At 47.4% G+C, this 16,546-nt stretch overlaps 6 protein-coding genes across 6 annotated transcripts; 5 read left to right on the forward strand and 1 right to left on the reverse strand.

Annotated features, from left to right (window-relative positions):
• Window positions 1–112: 112 nt before the first annotated feature.
• LY89DRAFT_698010 (L30e-like protein) lies at window positions 113–751 on the forward strand (the record flags this gene model as incomplete). The annotated part of the gene is made up of 4 exons (XM_018216948.1): window positions 113–191; window positions 274–295; window positions 394–478; window positions 653–751. The coding sequence occupies 4 exons, from the start codon at window positions 113–115 to the stop codon at window positions 749–751; spliced, it is 285 nt and encodes a 94-aa protein (XP_018070414.1).
• Window positions 752–804: 53 nt separating this feature from the next.
• Window positions 805–1,887, forward strand: LY89DRAFT_102213 (uncharacterized protein). The gene has a single exon (XM_018205016.1). It carries the CDS (start codon window positions 955–957, stop codon window positions 1,498–1,500), a length of 546 nt encoding a protein of 181 aa, XP_018070415.1. The 5' UTR covers window positions 805–954; the 3' UTR covers window positions 1,501–1,887.
• LY89DRAFT_587707 (putative 60S ribosomal protein L10-A) lies at window positions 1,725–2,839 on the forward strand (the record flags this gene model as incomplete). Its single annotated transcript, XM_018209444.1, has 5 exons — window positions 1,725–1,769; window positions 2,000–2,037; window positions 2,103–2,240; window positions 2,350–2,558; window positions 2,607–2,839. The coding sequence occupies 5 exons, from the start codon at window positions 1,725–1,727 to the stop codon at window positions 2,837–2,839; spliced, it is 663 nt and encodes a 220-aa protein (XP_018070416.1).
• A 1,105-nt stretch (window positions 2,840–3,944) lies between these two features.
• LY89DRAFT_698012 (uncharacterized protein) lies at window positions 3,945–5,747 on the forward strand (the record flags this gene model as incomplete). The annotated part of the gene is made up of 1 exon (XM_018216949.1): window positions 3,945–5,747. One exon carries the CDS (start codon window positions 3,945–3,947, stop codon window positions 5,745–5,747), a length of 1,803 nt encoding a protein of 600 aa, XP_018070417.1.
• A 951-nt stretch (window positions 5,748–6,698) lies between these two features.
• On the forward strand, window positions 6,699–8,577 carry LY89DRAFT_685906 (uncharacterized protein). The gene is made up of 5 exons (XM_018215168.1): window positions 6,699–6,983; window positions 7,041–7,149; window positions 7,198–7,313; window positions 7,369–7,611; window positions 7,662–8,577. The coding sequence occupies exons 1-5, from the start codon at window positions 6,866–6,868 to the stop codon at window positions 8,498–8,500; spliced, it is 1,425 nt and encodes a 474-aa protein (XP_018070418.1). The 5' UTR covers window positions 6,699–6,865; the 3' UTR covers window positions 8,501–8,577.
• Window positions 8,578–13,941: 5,364 nt separating this feature from the next.
• Window positions 13,942–16,468, reverse strand: LY89DRAFT_750245 (FabD/lysophospholipase-like protein; the record flags this gene model as incomplete). The annotated part of the gene is made up of 4 exons (XM_018221195.1): window positions 13,942–14,136; window positions 14,201–15,193; window positions 15,403–16,205; window positions 16,249–16,468. The coding sequence occupies 4 exons, from the start codon at window positions 16,466–16,468 to the stop codon at window positions 13,945–13,947; spliced, it is 2,208 nt and encodes a 735-aa protein (XP_018070419.1).
• Between the last annotated feature and the right edge of the window lie 78 nt (window positions 16,469–16,546).

Below are 16,546 nucleotides of genomic sequence, written 5' to 3' on the forward strand. Positions count from 1 at the left end.
CATCCCACACATGATTCTCTGCGAACTTTTACCCTTCCAAATTTTCTTCAACGTCAACAACACCTGCCGGAGCACCACCTTCAAGATTACATTCAAATCTTGATCAGCAACGATGGCACCAACAAAGAAAGCCAAGAAGACTTCCGACTCCATCAACTCGCGCCTTGCGCTTGTTATGAAGTCTGGTAAAGGTATGCGATTGATCCCACCTCATTCCAGCTTCTGCCAGAGACCACAATCAAGCAATTGCAATTGCTAACATACAATCTGCAGTCACCCTCGGATTACCCTGTAAGTATTGCAGAAGCCCCATTTTCCATTTATTTTTCCCTAGACATTGTCTTATCCTTTTCCTGAAACAACAAAGATGAAAAAATGCTAACGCTTCCCTAGCAAGACCCTCAGCTCCGGAAAGGCCAAGCTGGTGATCATAGCTGGCAATACCCCTCCTCTCCGCAAGAGTGAAAGTCTCCATGCTGTCCAAGACCAACGTCCACCACTTCGCCGGAAACAACGTAAGTCTATATCTCCTCTGTCACATTGCTCACTGCCCAACGACCAAACCTCGGGTTTGCGAGGGTGCGCCCAGCGATAAAGTCTTTTGACTTTGGAGGGTACATTCATTTGCTTACTTCTTTTTTCTTTGATACAGATCGAATTGGGAACTGCATGCGGAAAGCTTTTCAGGTGCTCAACTATGGCTGTATTGGATGCTGGTGATTCGGATATCTTGAGCGGACAAACTGCTTAGATGCACAGGGCCGGTGAAGGGGATCATCGTCGATGAGGGCGTTGTGGATGGACCTCTAGCTAAGCACTTCTGGCTACGGCGAGTCTACGAATGAAAGTCTACATTCTCCACAATTTGAAGTTGTGTCATTGATTTGAATGGTTGGTGATGTTGAGTACTTGAATTGACTATTTGGATCTATGGTTTGGTTCTAGGAGGAAGACATGAGATTATGTGATGGAACGGCGAAGGTGGATGCGGGGGCAATGGCTGAGCTGCACCAGTCTCACCTGAGCGGCTTTGGATTGCTGATGGTAATCACCAGCGAAAAGGCCTGCCAGTCCCAGATTGAGTTGAGGCTAAGTCCTTTGGTCTCGGATTTCAATGTGAGGACAAAGCAGGTCTGGAGCTACTTCTTTGCATGGCTCATCTTTGGTCATAATGAGCCATACAACCTTTGTCTCCCATTAAACTCCAGAGCTGGCTGGATCCGGCATAATAATATCCCTCAATCTGTCGGAGTCTCTTGGCTCATGGCACGGAGTTCAATTCCTCGCTGTAAGCAGGACGAAATATGGCCTACTCCGTGCAGAGAATCAAGATTCACCTCACATTCGGTATCTCGGTGCCAGAGTCAACTCCGTGTACTTTCTCCTCTAGGTCCTTCATCTAACATCCTCAATTCCCCAGCACTTCAGGGCCAATCAGAAGAATTAAAAACCACAAACTTGAGCTCATTGACTGCAATCGTATTTCCAATCTCTTCGTGATTCTTGTCTTACCGTAATGTGACTCCTTCAATACCTGCTGCGCCTACATTCCCGAAAATTACCAATGTGTGGGCAAAAATTGCCACGCTCGCTTAGCCGTTTTAGACCGGAATTCTGCTGAACAATCAACTCCGATCATCAAGCAAAACCTCGACACCGACCAGAGGTTCTCTTCCTCGCAACAACAAATTATCAACTCAAGTCCGCCTCGAAATACCGTCAAGATGGCACGTCGTCCTGCGAGATGTTACCGTTACTGCAAGAACAAGGTGCGTGCGACAGTTTCTGCGTGTTGATGACGATTTCGTTCGCGAGTGGGATGGAGATGACGATCGCCACGACGAGGTCTTGACAGATTCGACGAGGAAGCTGAGGGCATCTCGAGCTTCTATTGCAGAGAAATCCGTCTCTGCGATCGTCGTCTCTGTCCCATCGGCTATGATCGAATCGCCGCACATTCAGAAGACCCAGAGAGCAAATGCTGATTCTTTATTTCCAGCCCTACCCAAAGTCTCGATTCAACCGTGGTGTCCCCGAGTAAGTTGATACTCCCGATCTTAAGAGATCTCCCTGGTAGAGAACTTCGCTGACAATCTATGAAGCCCCAAGATTCGTATCTTCGACCTTGGCCGAAAGCGTGCGAACGTCGATGAGTTCCCTCTCTGCATCCACTTGGTCTCCAACGAGTACGAACAATTGAGCTCCGAGGCTCTCGAGGCTGCCCGTATTTGCGCCAACAAGTGAGTTCACCCATTACAATTGCGGGGTACGGAGAGGAGGATTACAAATACGAAACCGAACATCACGATATACAAGGAGGACATAGGAATAAAGACTAATGGTCTATAGGTATTTGGTCAAGATCGCCGGAAAGGAAGGTTTCCATCTCCGCGTCCGCGCTCACCCATACCATGTTGTCCGTATCAACAAGATGTTGTCTTGCGCTGGTGCCGATAGACTGCAAACTGGAATGCGTGGTGCTTGGGGTAAGCCAAACGGAACCGTTGCCCGTGTCAACATTGGTCAAATCATCTTGAGTGTCCGAACTCGTGATTCCCGTAAGTCCAGCAGCATCTACTTCAAAATAGCGCTCTAACATTCATCAGACCGTGCCACCGCTCTCGAGGCTCTCCGTCGATCACAATACAAGTTCCCTGGTCGCCAAAAGATCATCGTTTCCAAGAACTGGGGTTTCACTCCTCTCCGCCGTGAAGAGTACATGGAGAAGAAGGCTGGAGGCAAGGTCTTGGTTGATGGTGCATATGTCCAATTCTTGAGCAACCACGGCAAATTGGCCGACAACGTCCGAAGATTCCCAGCTGCTTTCCAAGAGGCATAGAGGATGAGGTCTTTGCATGGGATGAATGAACATGGGGAAGACAGGCGTACATGGCAATGGCTGGATTGCACGATGTCTTAGGGCATCTGGACTTCATGACATTGTACTTAAGGAATTGCACGTCTTTTTTCGCACTGGAACATGAGATATCTGCTGATGATTGGTGCTTCCGTATGACGATATCAATACATGAGGCTGTGACCTGCATGCATTCCCGAAAAGGGGAGTTGGATGGCAGACGCTGACTGTACCCGCTCTCGCATTAGTTTGCGATTTGCGTCGCAGCAGCAGGAGCAAAATCTCCGTGTTTGTCCAACAGATGCGAAATATCACCGCTCACTCGCCTTGGCCCCCATCATTTTCTTATTTCTTATTGCTCGAGTCAAGTCAAATATAGACATGTCTGTCAATGCTTGGGTGGCATTACTGCGGCACTCCCGCTGAGAAATCCACTACGATTCTCCCCTAATCCGGTCTCGTCATCGGGCTGCGATAAGGCGATTACCTGCTTCAAACGCCGCAATATCACTCTGGGCTCAACAATTTGATGAGATGACTGTGAATAATCATCGTTTGATTACTGACACGCCGACAGAACTCCATCTTTTCTCCTTTTATCTCCATCGTCCATTGTCGTTCTGTCATATTTCTTTTTTGTTTCAACGCCACCCCCAGGTCTCATCCACGTGGTCCTTATATCTTGGGCGGGTCGAGTCAAGACAACCCGGAATGTTGATCCCTAAGCTAGATAGAATAGGGTGACTTTTGATATCCTCGAACACGTCTTCTCCCCTCACTTCAACCATCATTCGATTCCTTTGTTCCTCCTCTCTCGCATCCAGAAGGAAAGGTGGTGTCGTTCACAACTCATTCGTCTTATTCCTGCCCCCACAATCGTACCAGCGGTAAGGGCGCATTGTACAGGTCGCACGACCTCTGACATCGACATCTGGATCACGCTCTCGAAATAGCCTGTTTCTCGTCCAGGGTCCGGAAAATCATCTGTACCCTACCTCACACCTCACCATACATACATACGTCAAAGATTCCCTCGAGAATCTGCGACCTCTTTGTCCTATCCTCCGTACTGAAATAAGGACGAATCATGGCATTCCGCCAACCAACAACGTACCATGCCCCGCAACGAGTCTACGCTGCTCCTCCCGACGAGACACAGACACAAGCACAGCCGTCCTCCGCACAACCGCAACACCTCGCCGATTCCCAGGAATGGATCCTGTTCTCGCCCTCTGCGGCATCGACCACCGATCGCGGATACACGACCTCGACGGCGCGAACGCAGACAGCGGGTCGGTCGCGGATAAGTGATTTCGGGAGCTTGGATACGGCTGCGCGGAGCTATGATTATGATGAAGCGTCGCAGGACGAGGGGGCTATAGAGGAGGAAGAGGAGGATGGGGAGTTGGATAGTTTGGATAGTCATTTGCATGAGTTTAGAGCAGAGCCTAGTGTTTATGGGCAAGGGCAAAGTGGTGAGGCGAGTGGGACTGTTCTGCCGACTCATGATGGGTTGGGGAGCTTTAGGTTAGATCAGACGGTGATGGGGGAGGAGGTACAGGAGCATTTGTATGCGTTTGAGAGGTTCAATCCGAGGAGAGTGAAGAGGAGGCGGGAGAGTTTAGAGTTGGGTATGCTGGAGTTAGAGAATGAAAGGGCTGCAGAGGCGGAGAGGACGAGGAGGATTGAGAAGTGGAGGATGGAGCAGAGTCGATTGTTGGTGGATGAGATACAGAAGGAGACGAGGCGGCGAAAGCAATCGATGTCGACGGATAGAAGGAGTGTGGTCGTGGATAGGGAGCAGGAAGATGTGGCTACAATGAGCAATGTGGATTCCGAAAATGTCGAGGAACAAGTGGCAGATGAGGAAAATGAGAGTTTCTGGAACAGGATCACGAGGAGAGTTATTCGAGATCTGATTGGAATCGATGACGACCTACTCGAGATCATATTTGGCGAAAGCTTACCAGAAGACGACGACCTTTCGACTACGCCTCCCGCTGTTAGTCCGCTCGACGCAAATCGGGGAATAGTGCCTGCAAACGAGTACAAGCAAGACTCGTGGGAGCACCGACTACTCGAAAGAATAGCTCGGGAGTTGGGGATACTGGTCAACCAGATCTCCGACCACCCAGGTGCATTCTCTACTTACCTTCAGTCTCAGCAGATGCCTCTACCATACGCAGGGCTACCCGTGATCCCTGAGACATCTCGAGACATTCCCGCACAGCCTCAACCTTCATCGTCGATACTTACCTCACCTGCAGACCCACAATTCCTCCCTACGATCCAAACCGCCACACCCGCAATCCCAATCTCGACATCCCTCTCCCCTTCTCCACTCGAAGAAGCAGACTCGACACCTCGTCCCTCGAACCCTCTTTCTCAACCTCTGACTCGTGAAGAATGGGAACGAGACCTCGACATCAAGATGGTGTTTAGGTATCTGCGTTCGCGCTTCACTGCCAAGTTCTCTCCATACTCCGAATCCACCTATCCTCAACCTCCATTTTCAACCGCAGGAACGTCACACCTGGCAACAGCTAGCACGGCAGATACAGCCGCACGTGCTGCTCGTGTACGCCAACATCACCCTCTTGTCACACGCCAATCCAACACCACGAAAGAACGTAGACGCAGCATCGAGAAACGAACATGGAAACCTTCAGTCCCAGGTGGAGGACCATCAAGTCCAGGAGCGATCCTGAATGTACGAAGAGGAAGCAGCAGTTGTGCAAGTGATAGAATCGGTGGACTGAAGCGGAGTAGCAGGACCGTGAGCGGAAGCTCTAGACATTATTGGGATTTTGGACCAGGTGGGAGCCAGAGTGTGGGGAGTGGAAGTTTGATTGCTAGTACAGGTGGGATGGGGAGTTGGGGCGAGGTTTGATATAGATTGTAGAAGGTGAATGGTGTATGATTATGAATATATGAGACAAGACGATGGTGGCATGGGCGTTTGGATCTAATAGCGGCATTGTTAGCATGGGAATTTTTCTTCTCGTTTGTGGGATTTCATTGGGATGTGGGAGACATATATACAGAGACATAGCGAGTTAAGATCTCATCTCATCTTAGAGGAAGGGTATAAGAAGAAGTAAGATAGGTAGCAGAGTATCAAATAGATGTCCGCCACAGAACGACTTCTACTTCTTGTGCTACTTTCTTTCTCGGAGATAGGTTCCTATGCCGCTAACTTAATACTCGGAGCATGCATCTGAAAGGATGAAGATATGATTGGAGAAAGGTAATGGTTGCAAGGAGCCGTGGAACCACCCGTCTCGAACCACGGCCATGGAGGCTTGGGCTAGGGCTGGGCTTGAACCTCGAACTCAGCTCGTCGTTTCTAATCGGTTTGCAGAGAACTCAAAATTTCACTTCTACATCGAGAACAAATTCCAAGAATGGATTTAAGATGCATACAGTAGAATAGCACGACAAACCTCCTGTACAACGTGAGCCTCCACCCTTGCCTATCGATGGATCGTCCCGCCTTCTAGAAACCTACAAACCTAGCTCCAACGAAGCACCTCATCAGACCAACCCAAACTCCGGGGCTCTCTTACACCCCCACACGATTCGACTCGATCCGATTATTCACAAATACCCTTCACTGCCCAGTGATCTTGGTACTGTAAGATACGATACTGCACACCAGCGAGATCCCAAGCATCCGGGCCCCGGTCCAGACTCGGCGTTCCCGGCTCCACACGCACCACCCGCATGCCTAGCGGTCAGAACTAAGCTGCAACCAGGCAAGGTTTCCACTGTTCAGCAGGCCCTGGAAGCCGCTGGAGAGATAACGACTTTTGGGCTGGCTATCACACCATTCAGGACTTTGCGATAGTGAGGGAAGGATTTTGGAGGCTAGAGCACATCCTGGTAAGTGCTGCAGCTGGGGTTGCCGTGCGGAGGGAGATATAAACTTGTTTGGTGCTGCTGCTTTTTGTCTGAGCTCCGAGTACAGAAAAGAGAGGTTATTGATATAATCGACGATAGACAGGCAAAATGACGACTCTCTACCCGGATGAGAAGAAGAGGGAGCAGGAGGAGAATGTGGGTGTCGATCCCCATGAATCCGATGGTTCGAGTCCGGAGTACCTTATCACGGCTTTGGTTCAGGAAGGTGAGCGATTCCTACTTGGTCTTGCGGTGATGAAGGTTGACTGACAGGGTAACATAGATCATACTCATGAGATTCAATTGCGAACTATGTCTTGGCAGAAAGCTGCTTGGTTGTTGTGTGGTGATCAAGTTTGTCTTGCTATCATGGCTCAGACCTGGTCGCTTTCGTGAGTTCAACTGTGGATGAGATCCATGTTCAAGGCTGACAGAGATAGTGTCCTTGGATGGGTTCCCGGTCTCATTACCATGGTCGTTGCTGGTATCCTGTTCTGGATTACTTCTATCACCATGCACAAGTTCATCATGAAGCATCCTCAGATTAAAGATATCTGTACGTCCCAGCATTATCATCATCATCATCCTTCAACTGCTAATGACCGAAACAGGTGATTTTGGATACTACGCTTTTGGAAAGAGTCGAATTGCCTATGAGTTCACCGGATTTATGTTGCTGGCGAACAACATCCTTCTCATCGGTTTCCACGTCCTCACTGGTGCCAAGGTTCTGAATACTTTGTCGGATCACTCCCAATGCACGGTTGTTTTCTCGGTTATTGCTACGTTGATGGGTATTGTGATGTCCATGCCTAGAACGTTGAAGCATGTCTCTTTCATGTCTATGTTCTCTGGTATGTCCTCTGTTATCTTCCCATAACATAAGTACTGATCACTCGACCAGCCGCCGCAATGGCCATAGCAATCCTCCTCTTCCTCATCTTCTCCGGCATCGAAGCCGCCCCCCTCTACGGCTACAACGGCGACTACCCGACCGACGGCCCCGTGAAAACCTACGCCTTCCCCCTCCCCGGCACCACCTGGGTCGGCTGCATGAACGCCGTCCTCAACATCACCTTCCTCTGGGTCCCGCAAATCCTCTTCCCAACCTTCATCTCCGAGATGGAGCGTCCGCAGGACTTCCCCAAGTCCCTCGCCGTCTTGGCAGCCGTCTCCGCATTCCTCTTCATCGTTCCCCCCGCCATCGGGTTCCGCTACCTAGGCCAATACTCCACTGCCCCTGCCTTTGGTTCCCTCGGCGTAACGGCATATAAAAAGGGTTCATTCGCTTTTGTCATCGTGCCTACGCTTGTCATTGGAGTCATCTACGCCAATGTCTCCGCGAAATTCATCTATTTCCGCATCATGGGTAAATCCCGCCACGCACACAGCAACACTGTCATCGGCTGGGGTGTCTGGGCAGCAGTCATGGCCGGTATCTGGGCCATTGCGTTTATTTTCTCCGAAGTGGTACCCTCCATGGGCGATTTCTTGTCGTTGCTAGGAGCTGCTTTTGATAGTTTCTTTGGCTTCATCTTCTTCGCGGTGGCGTATTGGCAGCTTTATTCAGGGAGACTGTTTAGGGGCGTGGGAAGGAGTGTGATGACGGTTATTCATGTTTTTGTTATGGCGGTGGGGCTGTTTTTGCTTGGGCCGGGGTTGTATGCTGCTGTTGAGGCGATTATTGCTGATTATAGTGGGTCAACGAGACCTGCGTTTAGCTGTGCGAATCTGTCTATTTAGATGGCTACTAGGTGTAGTTAGGGTGGAGACAGAGGAAGGAAGTATAGATACCCGAGTACAGAGATGAATATACGTATATTTTATTGCTATAATAGTCTAATTTCACGTTCCTACGTGACGTAGTTTTCCTCATGCTCAAAGTAGAGAAGTCCGGAGCATGAACGGCTGGGGGATATCCTCAATCAAGCAGCTAGCTTCACTTATATGGAATTGTTCTCCTCAGGCGCGGTGTTGCTTCCAGGGCGTGTCTTCTAACTCTGAAGAAGTGAATGAAATTATTGCCCTCTCCTCTTTCTTATTCACCCAATCAAGCTAGCAGCAACTCTTCCCACTCCCTCCAAGGTGTAGATTAAGTATAAATACAACCTCCATCTCCCTGAAGAGCACCTCAGAGCTGCGCGAAGGGTTTCTTTCGAAGTTATGGGATGTGGACTGGGAAGATGAAGTTGCCAGGCGTTTTTGGGGGGCTGAACGTGTTGAGTTTTGGGTTCCTGTTCTAGGGCTTTTGGGAGCGGGAGTTTTACTTGTTGTCATTTACCTATCTGCTGCCAACTCGATATATGATTAATCATATTAACTTGTCATTTCAATGGCGTCTTTCGAGAAAGCGTAATGGCGTTCCTCGCTCGACGTCGTAGGAATGTAGATCTAGACCAGCGGCTCGTACGCTGTTTCGTGGTTTATATATACTTGGGTAGAAGAGTGTTGAGGGAGAGAAAGGCAAAGACTGAGCTGGAGAGGAGGGTGAATTTCGAGCGTGAGGGGAGATTGACCGAGTTGGGCGTCTTTCTCGAACTCCAAAACCTGTTCCGAGTAAGTGAATTTGGAGAGACTCTAAATTCGTGACTCCTTTGCAGGATGGCGAGAAGTATAAAAACAGCGCAAGTTTACCTCTTCTTCCTCTACATTATAGAAGTCAGCACTCGAGTATGAAAAACATCCTGGTTGTCGGGCGTGGATTGTTCACGGTGTTCAATGCGGGGTCATTATTAGAGCCAATGAGAGATTGAAAGTTGTTATTCTATGCCCCCAAAACAGTTTGCTTACTCGTTTCAGTATTCGTTGTCATCTTCCACGAGCTGCTGTCAACTGTTCCCGTTTTAGTCGCATGACTGAATCTAATTCAGCTCACTCAGTTATACCCAATCTTCTCATCAGGAGCTTCGATAGGAGTTGCCACTTTCCACTCCAACTTCCACCAGGCCCGGCCCAGCACCCTTAGCATGGTGCTATAGATTTGTGTGGAGGTGACCAAGGAGCTGGAAGACGGGTTTATATACTTGCAGGCTCAGCTGTGGTCGGTACGATATTGTGTTGAAGTGAATGGAATTGAATTTTGACGTGAAGATTTAGAAGAGAGGTGAATTAAGCTCGAAGGCCGAGGCTTGATTTTGAAGAGCTGGAAATGAGTGAGAGGGAGTATAAAAAGCTATACTCTTCCACTTACTTGAACTCAAGAGACCACTATGAATCGTATGAAGGTCCTATTGTAAGGTTCTTGGGGACTCTTCCAGATAGTTTGAAGGTTCTTCTCAAGCTATACATCAGTATGCCGTCTGGACCCGGGAGAAAGGGGAAATATTCTTCGAGATCTGGTTATCGTTGTTAACAACTTCTTCCTGCTGTTAAGCTTGTGTAGATTCTTATTTTAGAGGGAAGCCTTCCGGGTCACGGCGCTTGGGAGTAGGTGCATATGATCCAGTAAAAATCGGCTCGCAGCACTTTTCCCCTTGCGTGATCCTGGGTTTGAGTTCCTTGAATTAACGATTGGTGATGGGAGTCTTGAGGGTTTATATACTTCTCTGGCTAAGCAGTTGACTTGGAGAAGGCTGAGGGAAATACAAACTCAGTGTAAAGTGAATCAATCCTGTTTCGAGGTTCGAGTCATAGATTGTGAAATCAGGCAGTCTGCTGACACACCACTTCCGATTCACTAATTTCGGGCGGCCAAATTTCGCATTTTCCGTCTATATAAACGGCTTCTCGGACACGCCTTGTTCCGTTTTCTTGGAATTGTGGAGGTCAGTATGGGGGACCTGATCAAGCAGAGCAGACTCGCGACAAGTAGAAGTTTTGTCGCCAAGAAAGAAGTTCTGCTGCCAAGAAGAAGCTCTGCCGCCAAGAAAGAAGAGTGCTTGGGTACAGCGTCCCCAAAGGGAAGGTCGGACATTGTTTGGCCCTGAACCATTATCATCCGTACTAGTACGGATTCGGACGGACTAATGTTTATTACTATCAAGATCCTCCATAGTTTTAGATGGTTTAACTACTAAAATAAAAATTGCCCTTTGAATCACGTCTACCTCAGGCTATCTTATTGAAGTTCTTTTATCCATAAAAGAAACGAGTAATCGGATATTAGTTTTTCTGAGTTAATAACCGTGCTCGTCCAATAAGATAACAAATATTTAAAAAAAACTATGTTTGTAAACAAGCTAAACGGATAGTTCCTGTCGGACACGCTAAAACTGCCTGTCCATCGGGAGCGCACCTTGTGTATCTTGAAAGCACTCCATGGCTTGGCGTCTAGGTGTGCTTGGGAGGAAGTGGTAAAGCGTCACAAGTGATAATAGTCTTGTTACGAGTACTGTGTTTTGTCACGGATGGTGGTAGCCGTTGCAGATTTTCTTCCAAGAGGGTCTTTGTTGTCAACCAATATTTACTATCAATATTTTTTGATAAAATGCTAAGAAACGATAGCCGGATGACTAAGAGTTGCTTCATCCAGTGATTCAAACACTGATAGAACCCTCAAACAATCTGCCTATTTGCATTATTGAGAGCACAATAATTCTTGAGGCAACCTTGAAATAACGTTATGGGCACCGAGAAGCGTGCGTCTTGAAGCAACTTTCTTTTTGTCGCACATGATACTTCAAGAAAGAATGGTTCCTTTTATAACCAATCAGAACTTCAAAAGCAAGGCTGAATGGCCGAACTATTATTCACCCAGAAAGTTCAAAGCTGTTTTACTTCACTTCCGTTTCTTAAGTTTTAACTGAAACCTGGCTTTCGACCCGCCTATATAACCAGCTTCTCGGTTGACAATTATTCCATACAAACCAACAAACGAACGCCAGAACAACCTGAGGCCTTGGTGCAATGGCGTGCCGAGAGACGTGGGGTTCGTTGTGATTATTATGTGCTTTTGCGGACGGCAATGACTCTTGCAGATTCTCCTCAAGAGCGTCTCTGTTGTCAACTTATGGTGTGTTTGTTGTTGCTAATTGAGACAATAATAACAACAGCAGCTTTTTCCATCAGGGATTCAATATACACCATGAAAGAAATCTAACCCCAAGTACCACAAAAGTGATACTGCCACCACAAACCAGAGCCACAACACCGATCACATGTAGGGTTAACTTCTTTCCAGCAAAGCGTTAGAAGTAAAAATGGTCGGCCCGTTCCATTTATTTATACATGGGATTTGAGAGGGGAGTGATTTGTAAATTGACTCTCTAGACAGGTTTTTGTAATTGATTTAATATTCACTGATACACAAGGTTGAAGAAACCCCAAATCTCGGTCCTAACACACAAGAGTCTCCAGATTCACTCCATCGTGTGTCTTTCACCTTCTTCGCTGACAAACACGGACCGGGTGAAGGCGATTACCTGCTTACTTAGGTACTATATATAAGACGAACTTCTTACCAAAATACACAAGACGGAAAGTTTCAGCTTTGCCACCACAGCTTCCTACGCTGAGGAGTGGTACTGAAGGACCCAATCTACGTGATGGAGGAACGTGTGAAGATATGGATTTGATAAACAAGCTTTGTTTCTTCGCGAAGGAGGAATGGAAAGTTTGTTGTCAAGCACAGAAATACTGTCAGCTGGGAGGTAGAGGAGTGACAATGGATGTCACGATGAGCATGAGTTTAGATACGCTTTGAATAACTTTATCGGATTGTTACGTTGTGAAGGCCCGGTAGGTGTTAATTAGCCACAAATATGGAAACATGAGGCTTTAGTGGAGAGAAAATGCATGAACCACATTGTATAAAATTACAAAGTCCGCCAGTAACTAGGTACATTAATGCGCAACAAGATCTCACCTTTTCAAGCTATTATAAGAATCGAAGGGCAAGAAACTAATGGTGCCTAATTTCTAATGTTAATTGAAAAACGACTTGAAAAAGTCACACTGAAAATTCCATAGAAATAGTTCCACGAAAACTCCCTAGAAGCAGGTTCCGATAATCGGAGTACAACAGACTGAATGTGATTGAGCAGTGAAGTAGCTTCAGATTCTCCAGTAAGGTCAGGTTTGTTCTCCTTGCGTCTACCTGTACTTCAATTCGCTTCACACTATCGTACTCTTACCACCCCAGATCTCTCTTCTCTGCAGATATATAAACCATCAAACCATCAAACCTTCACATACACCCAAACCTCCCACCAACGAGACAAGCACCTGCGCATCGTGCACAAACCTCAAACCTCTTGGCATACCACCTACCACCCGGCCGAAATGGCTATACGTCTCCCCTCCCGGGTGCGTTGACGCACGCAAGAGATGTCGAACCACGTTCGGCTTTTAGTGTCTTCCCAATTTTAATTGTGATAGCGAGCATAAGAAGGCATGTGTTGTGACATCCGCAACGAACAAAGCAATCCGCAACCATGGTTCTAGTCCGCAACGCAGAACCAAATCCGCAATACTTCAATGCAATGGCCGTGAGAATTGTCACCCGTAACGGTGAGTGCGTTGACAGCAAAAGCGGGCTAAATGACAAAAAATAATAAATCCCAGACTACTTACCTCCTGCTGGCAACAATTCATCTAGAGGCAATTCCCCTACCAATAAACTTCTTTGTTCTACTACCTATACTGAACATCTCTTCACGAAGTATGAAACAAAATCTGGCCCATACCAAAAGCAAGACCCAGGACCGAGCCCAGTAAAAGAACTTCGAGAAGTAGCTTTGCCTAAAAGCGTTAGGTTGTGGGAGAGGTATATATACCTGTGAGAAGTGGCATTGACTCACGCTCAACATTTGTGAGTGACACTCATGATTCACTCTCTTTATTCACTCACATCTCCCTGCGGCCTTACTATATGTCAGTATCTTGAGTCACGGTTTCTCATTCACTCATCTCCAATTTCCTCAGCTCCACTACACCTCAGTATATGTATAGCCCATAAAGTTCGACCAGAAGACCGTTCTTTTCGGCAGTTTGATGTATGACGAGGCACTACAACAGGGTCTGGGCAATCATAGTTTCAAATATTTTCAGAATTTTCAAGCTCTAGTTGTGAGGTTTGGGATGCCAATGTTTTTGTGTAAAGAGACACTAATCCCGCTTTCAAGCAACGGCTGCAATCACAATGGGGAGAGAGATAATATTTTCCTAGAGTTTTTGGGTCAATCTTTCAGCTTGGGAGATTATAGGAGATCTTGTCAAAACTTCTTCCTTCGAGGAACATGAATGGTCTTTTACAAATAACTGCCTGTATTGGGTATCATCGATGCTAATCTACGCTTTTTCTTTGTAGTATACACCTTTCTAATGACTTGTCTAATGGTCTCGATTGCATAATGGGAAAGATTAGTTTCATAAGTACTGAAGAGAGTCTGAATTTGCTCCGGAGTCCAGACAAGGTTGTAAGAATTGGAAAACGAGGCTGTCTGATTGATGTAAAGGGAGTTAGATTTCATTCTTCGAACCTCATTGGCGGAAGGGAATACTTACGGAAGGATCAAAGTCCGGATTCTTGCCATTCGGCAGGAGTGGACAGTAGATAAAATACATCTCCTCTCCGTTTCGTCGCTTACCTAGAAACACTCTTGCGTACTTGTGCAAGAATTTGGCCGCTACCTCCATTCCATCGCTTCTGGTCCCATCTGCACTCTCACTGAATCGTGGTTGTGCAGCATCGAACATGGTTGTCACGTCGTCCAATACCAAATGACAGTCTTCCGCAAAGTTTTGGATGCGTTGAATGGCAGACCCCTTCTGAACATCTGAGGAGGCATCAAATGCCATGATTATGTCAGCGCCACGCTCAGGGCGGGCCAAGACGTGGCTGGGAAGATTGTTTGACATTCCAGTGTCCATGAGCCTGATTCGACCCTCATGCTCCCATTTCGACCTGCTAGTCGGCTTAGCAGCGAGGCTTAGAGAGAGTTTATCATTCCTTTCCAATGTTGATTTGCCTGTAGATGATTTAGAGGAGCCACAATTGGACGGGAATTTCTTTTCCAGGGACATGAATTTGTCAGTAAATTCCATTCGAAGATGACCACGCTCGGATGAGTTCCCGCTTGAGACAGGAACTCTGATTGGTGTCGAATTGCTACTCTCTGGGTAAGAAGTACTAACTTCCGTGCTCACTATACTTCTTTCCTGAAGCTTGGGCAGATTGTTATGGCCGTAGAACGGATTTGGGTCATGTCCAGCTCGGATCGGATTCCCCCACAATCGCTCCCAATTCTTCATCCGCACGAAGTCGTTCAACAAGAGCAGAAGTCGAGACATGATCGTTCCTTTGGGTATCGATGCCAAAAGTGCCGATATATACCCTGTCAATGGTCCTGCTGGCGCACTGGTGCATTGTCCAAGCAAAAGAGCAAGAGACTGCTCAGGAGGACGTCCCACTGAATTTCTAGATACAAAAGAGCGGCCCCAAGACCATGTTGGGATGTAGCGATTTACATCTGGGCTACCTATCTCAAGAGGCGTGATCTCGAACCATTGGAAGAATCCATTTGAAAGAGAGCTATCCAGTTGATCGTCCCGCCACCACTTCGAGGCGCGATTTTCTTCCAGACCACAGCTTCCGACTTTTGACGCTGAAGACAAGCTATTACATAAGGAGTTCTTGTTTGATGTTATGTCAATGCTCGCTTGGGAGGCTGTCCCTTGCTGAGTGAAGAGTCTGTATGTGGTATCACTCCAGATGAATCTTTTGGAGCTCTTCGAACTGCTGTTAAGATCGGCATCGGCTCAAGTCCTCTGTCGATCCCAGAGCGACTCCAAACCTTCGAAAATTGGAAGGTGGCTCTGCTCAACCTAGCGGTCGGCTCGCGAGACAGAAGCTGATATGTCGTTGTCAGTGTGCCATACAAATGCATAATCCCCAAGCCGATTATGCCGCTTCGAACCTTTCGGATCAGCGGTCCAAGGAGAAAGTAGACTCCTCTGCTGCTCCGAACGACAGTATCAAAAGCATGTAAACTCATGGGATGAGCTAGTTCCTCGGCAACCGAAAGATAATGTCTGATCAGACTGGAAACATTGTGATTGGCGATTGTGTAATATGCAGCCAACGTCCAGCAACTGCCACTGACACCAGCAGTCCACGTGATGCAGTCCCAGAGACCGAGTTTCTTGGATGCAGACATGAACGCAGCGAAGCCATACATGGCCCTATACCCTCCACCGGAGCTTCCAAGAGCAATTAGAGGAACGTCTTTAGCATCGACTTGCTCATCTTTAGGTAAGCCGAGAAAAGCATGAAGGGAGTTGACGCCTTTGGATGAGATTTTCACTTTCCGCAATTCTATGAAACGCAACTCCTCATGATGCAATGAAGATGAAGAGCGGACGGCTGCGTCCCGCTTGAGTTCTGGGTATGTTCTGAGATCTTGATCGTCGTGTCGAAGCTGATTCTTGATCTGGGTCAAGTCCACAGCTCTTTGAAGCCATCTCTTTAGAATTGTTGCCGTTCCAGACTGCTTCACAGGCGAATTTGATACTGATAAGTTTAGTAAGAGCAACGAAGAATAAAGAAACATTACTTACTGAAGTATTTTTCATTTTCTTGTGCCAAGGTATCTGAACTGGAACGGCGAGCAAGACGCGGGGTAGAAATTCTGTTCTTTTTGAGGCGAGCTCGCTTGATTTGAGGAGCTGCGAAGAGAGGGGAGCTGCTTGAAAGAGTGTGATTATAGCACAGAGGCAGTAGGTCTTCACGTATAGATATGCCGGTGATTGACGGACAGTGGTCAGAACAGGCATATCCAGCTGTACGGCGGCCACAAATGTCGGCTTTCTCCCGTTGAGGAGTGGAAGAATGCAATGCGAGTAAAAGACAAT

Source organism: Mollisia scopiformis (assembly GCF_001500285.1).
Source record: "Mollisia scopiformis unplaced genomic scaffold LY89scaffold_14, whole genome shotgun sequence".
Taxonomy (NCBI): Eukaryota; Fungi; Ascomycota; class Leotiomycetes; order Helotiales; family Mollisiaceae; genus Mollisia; species Mollisia scopiformis.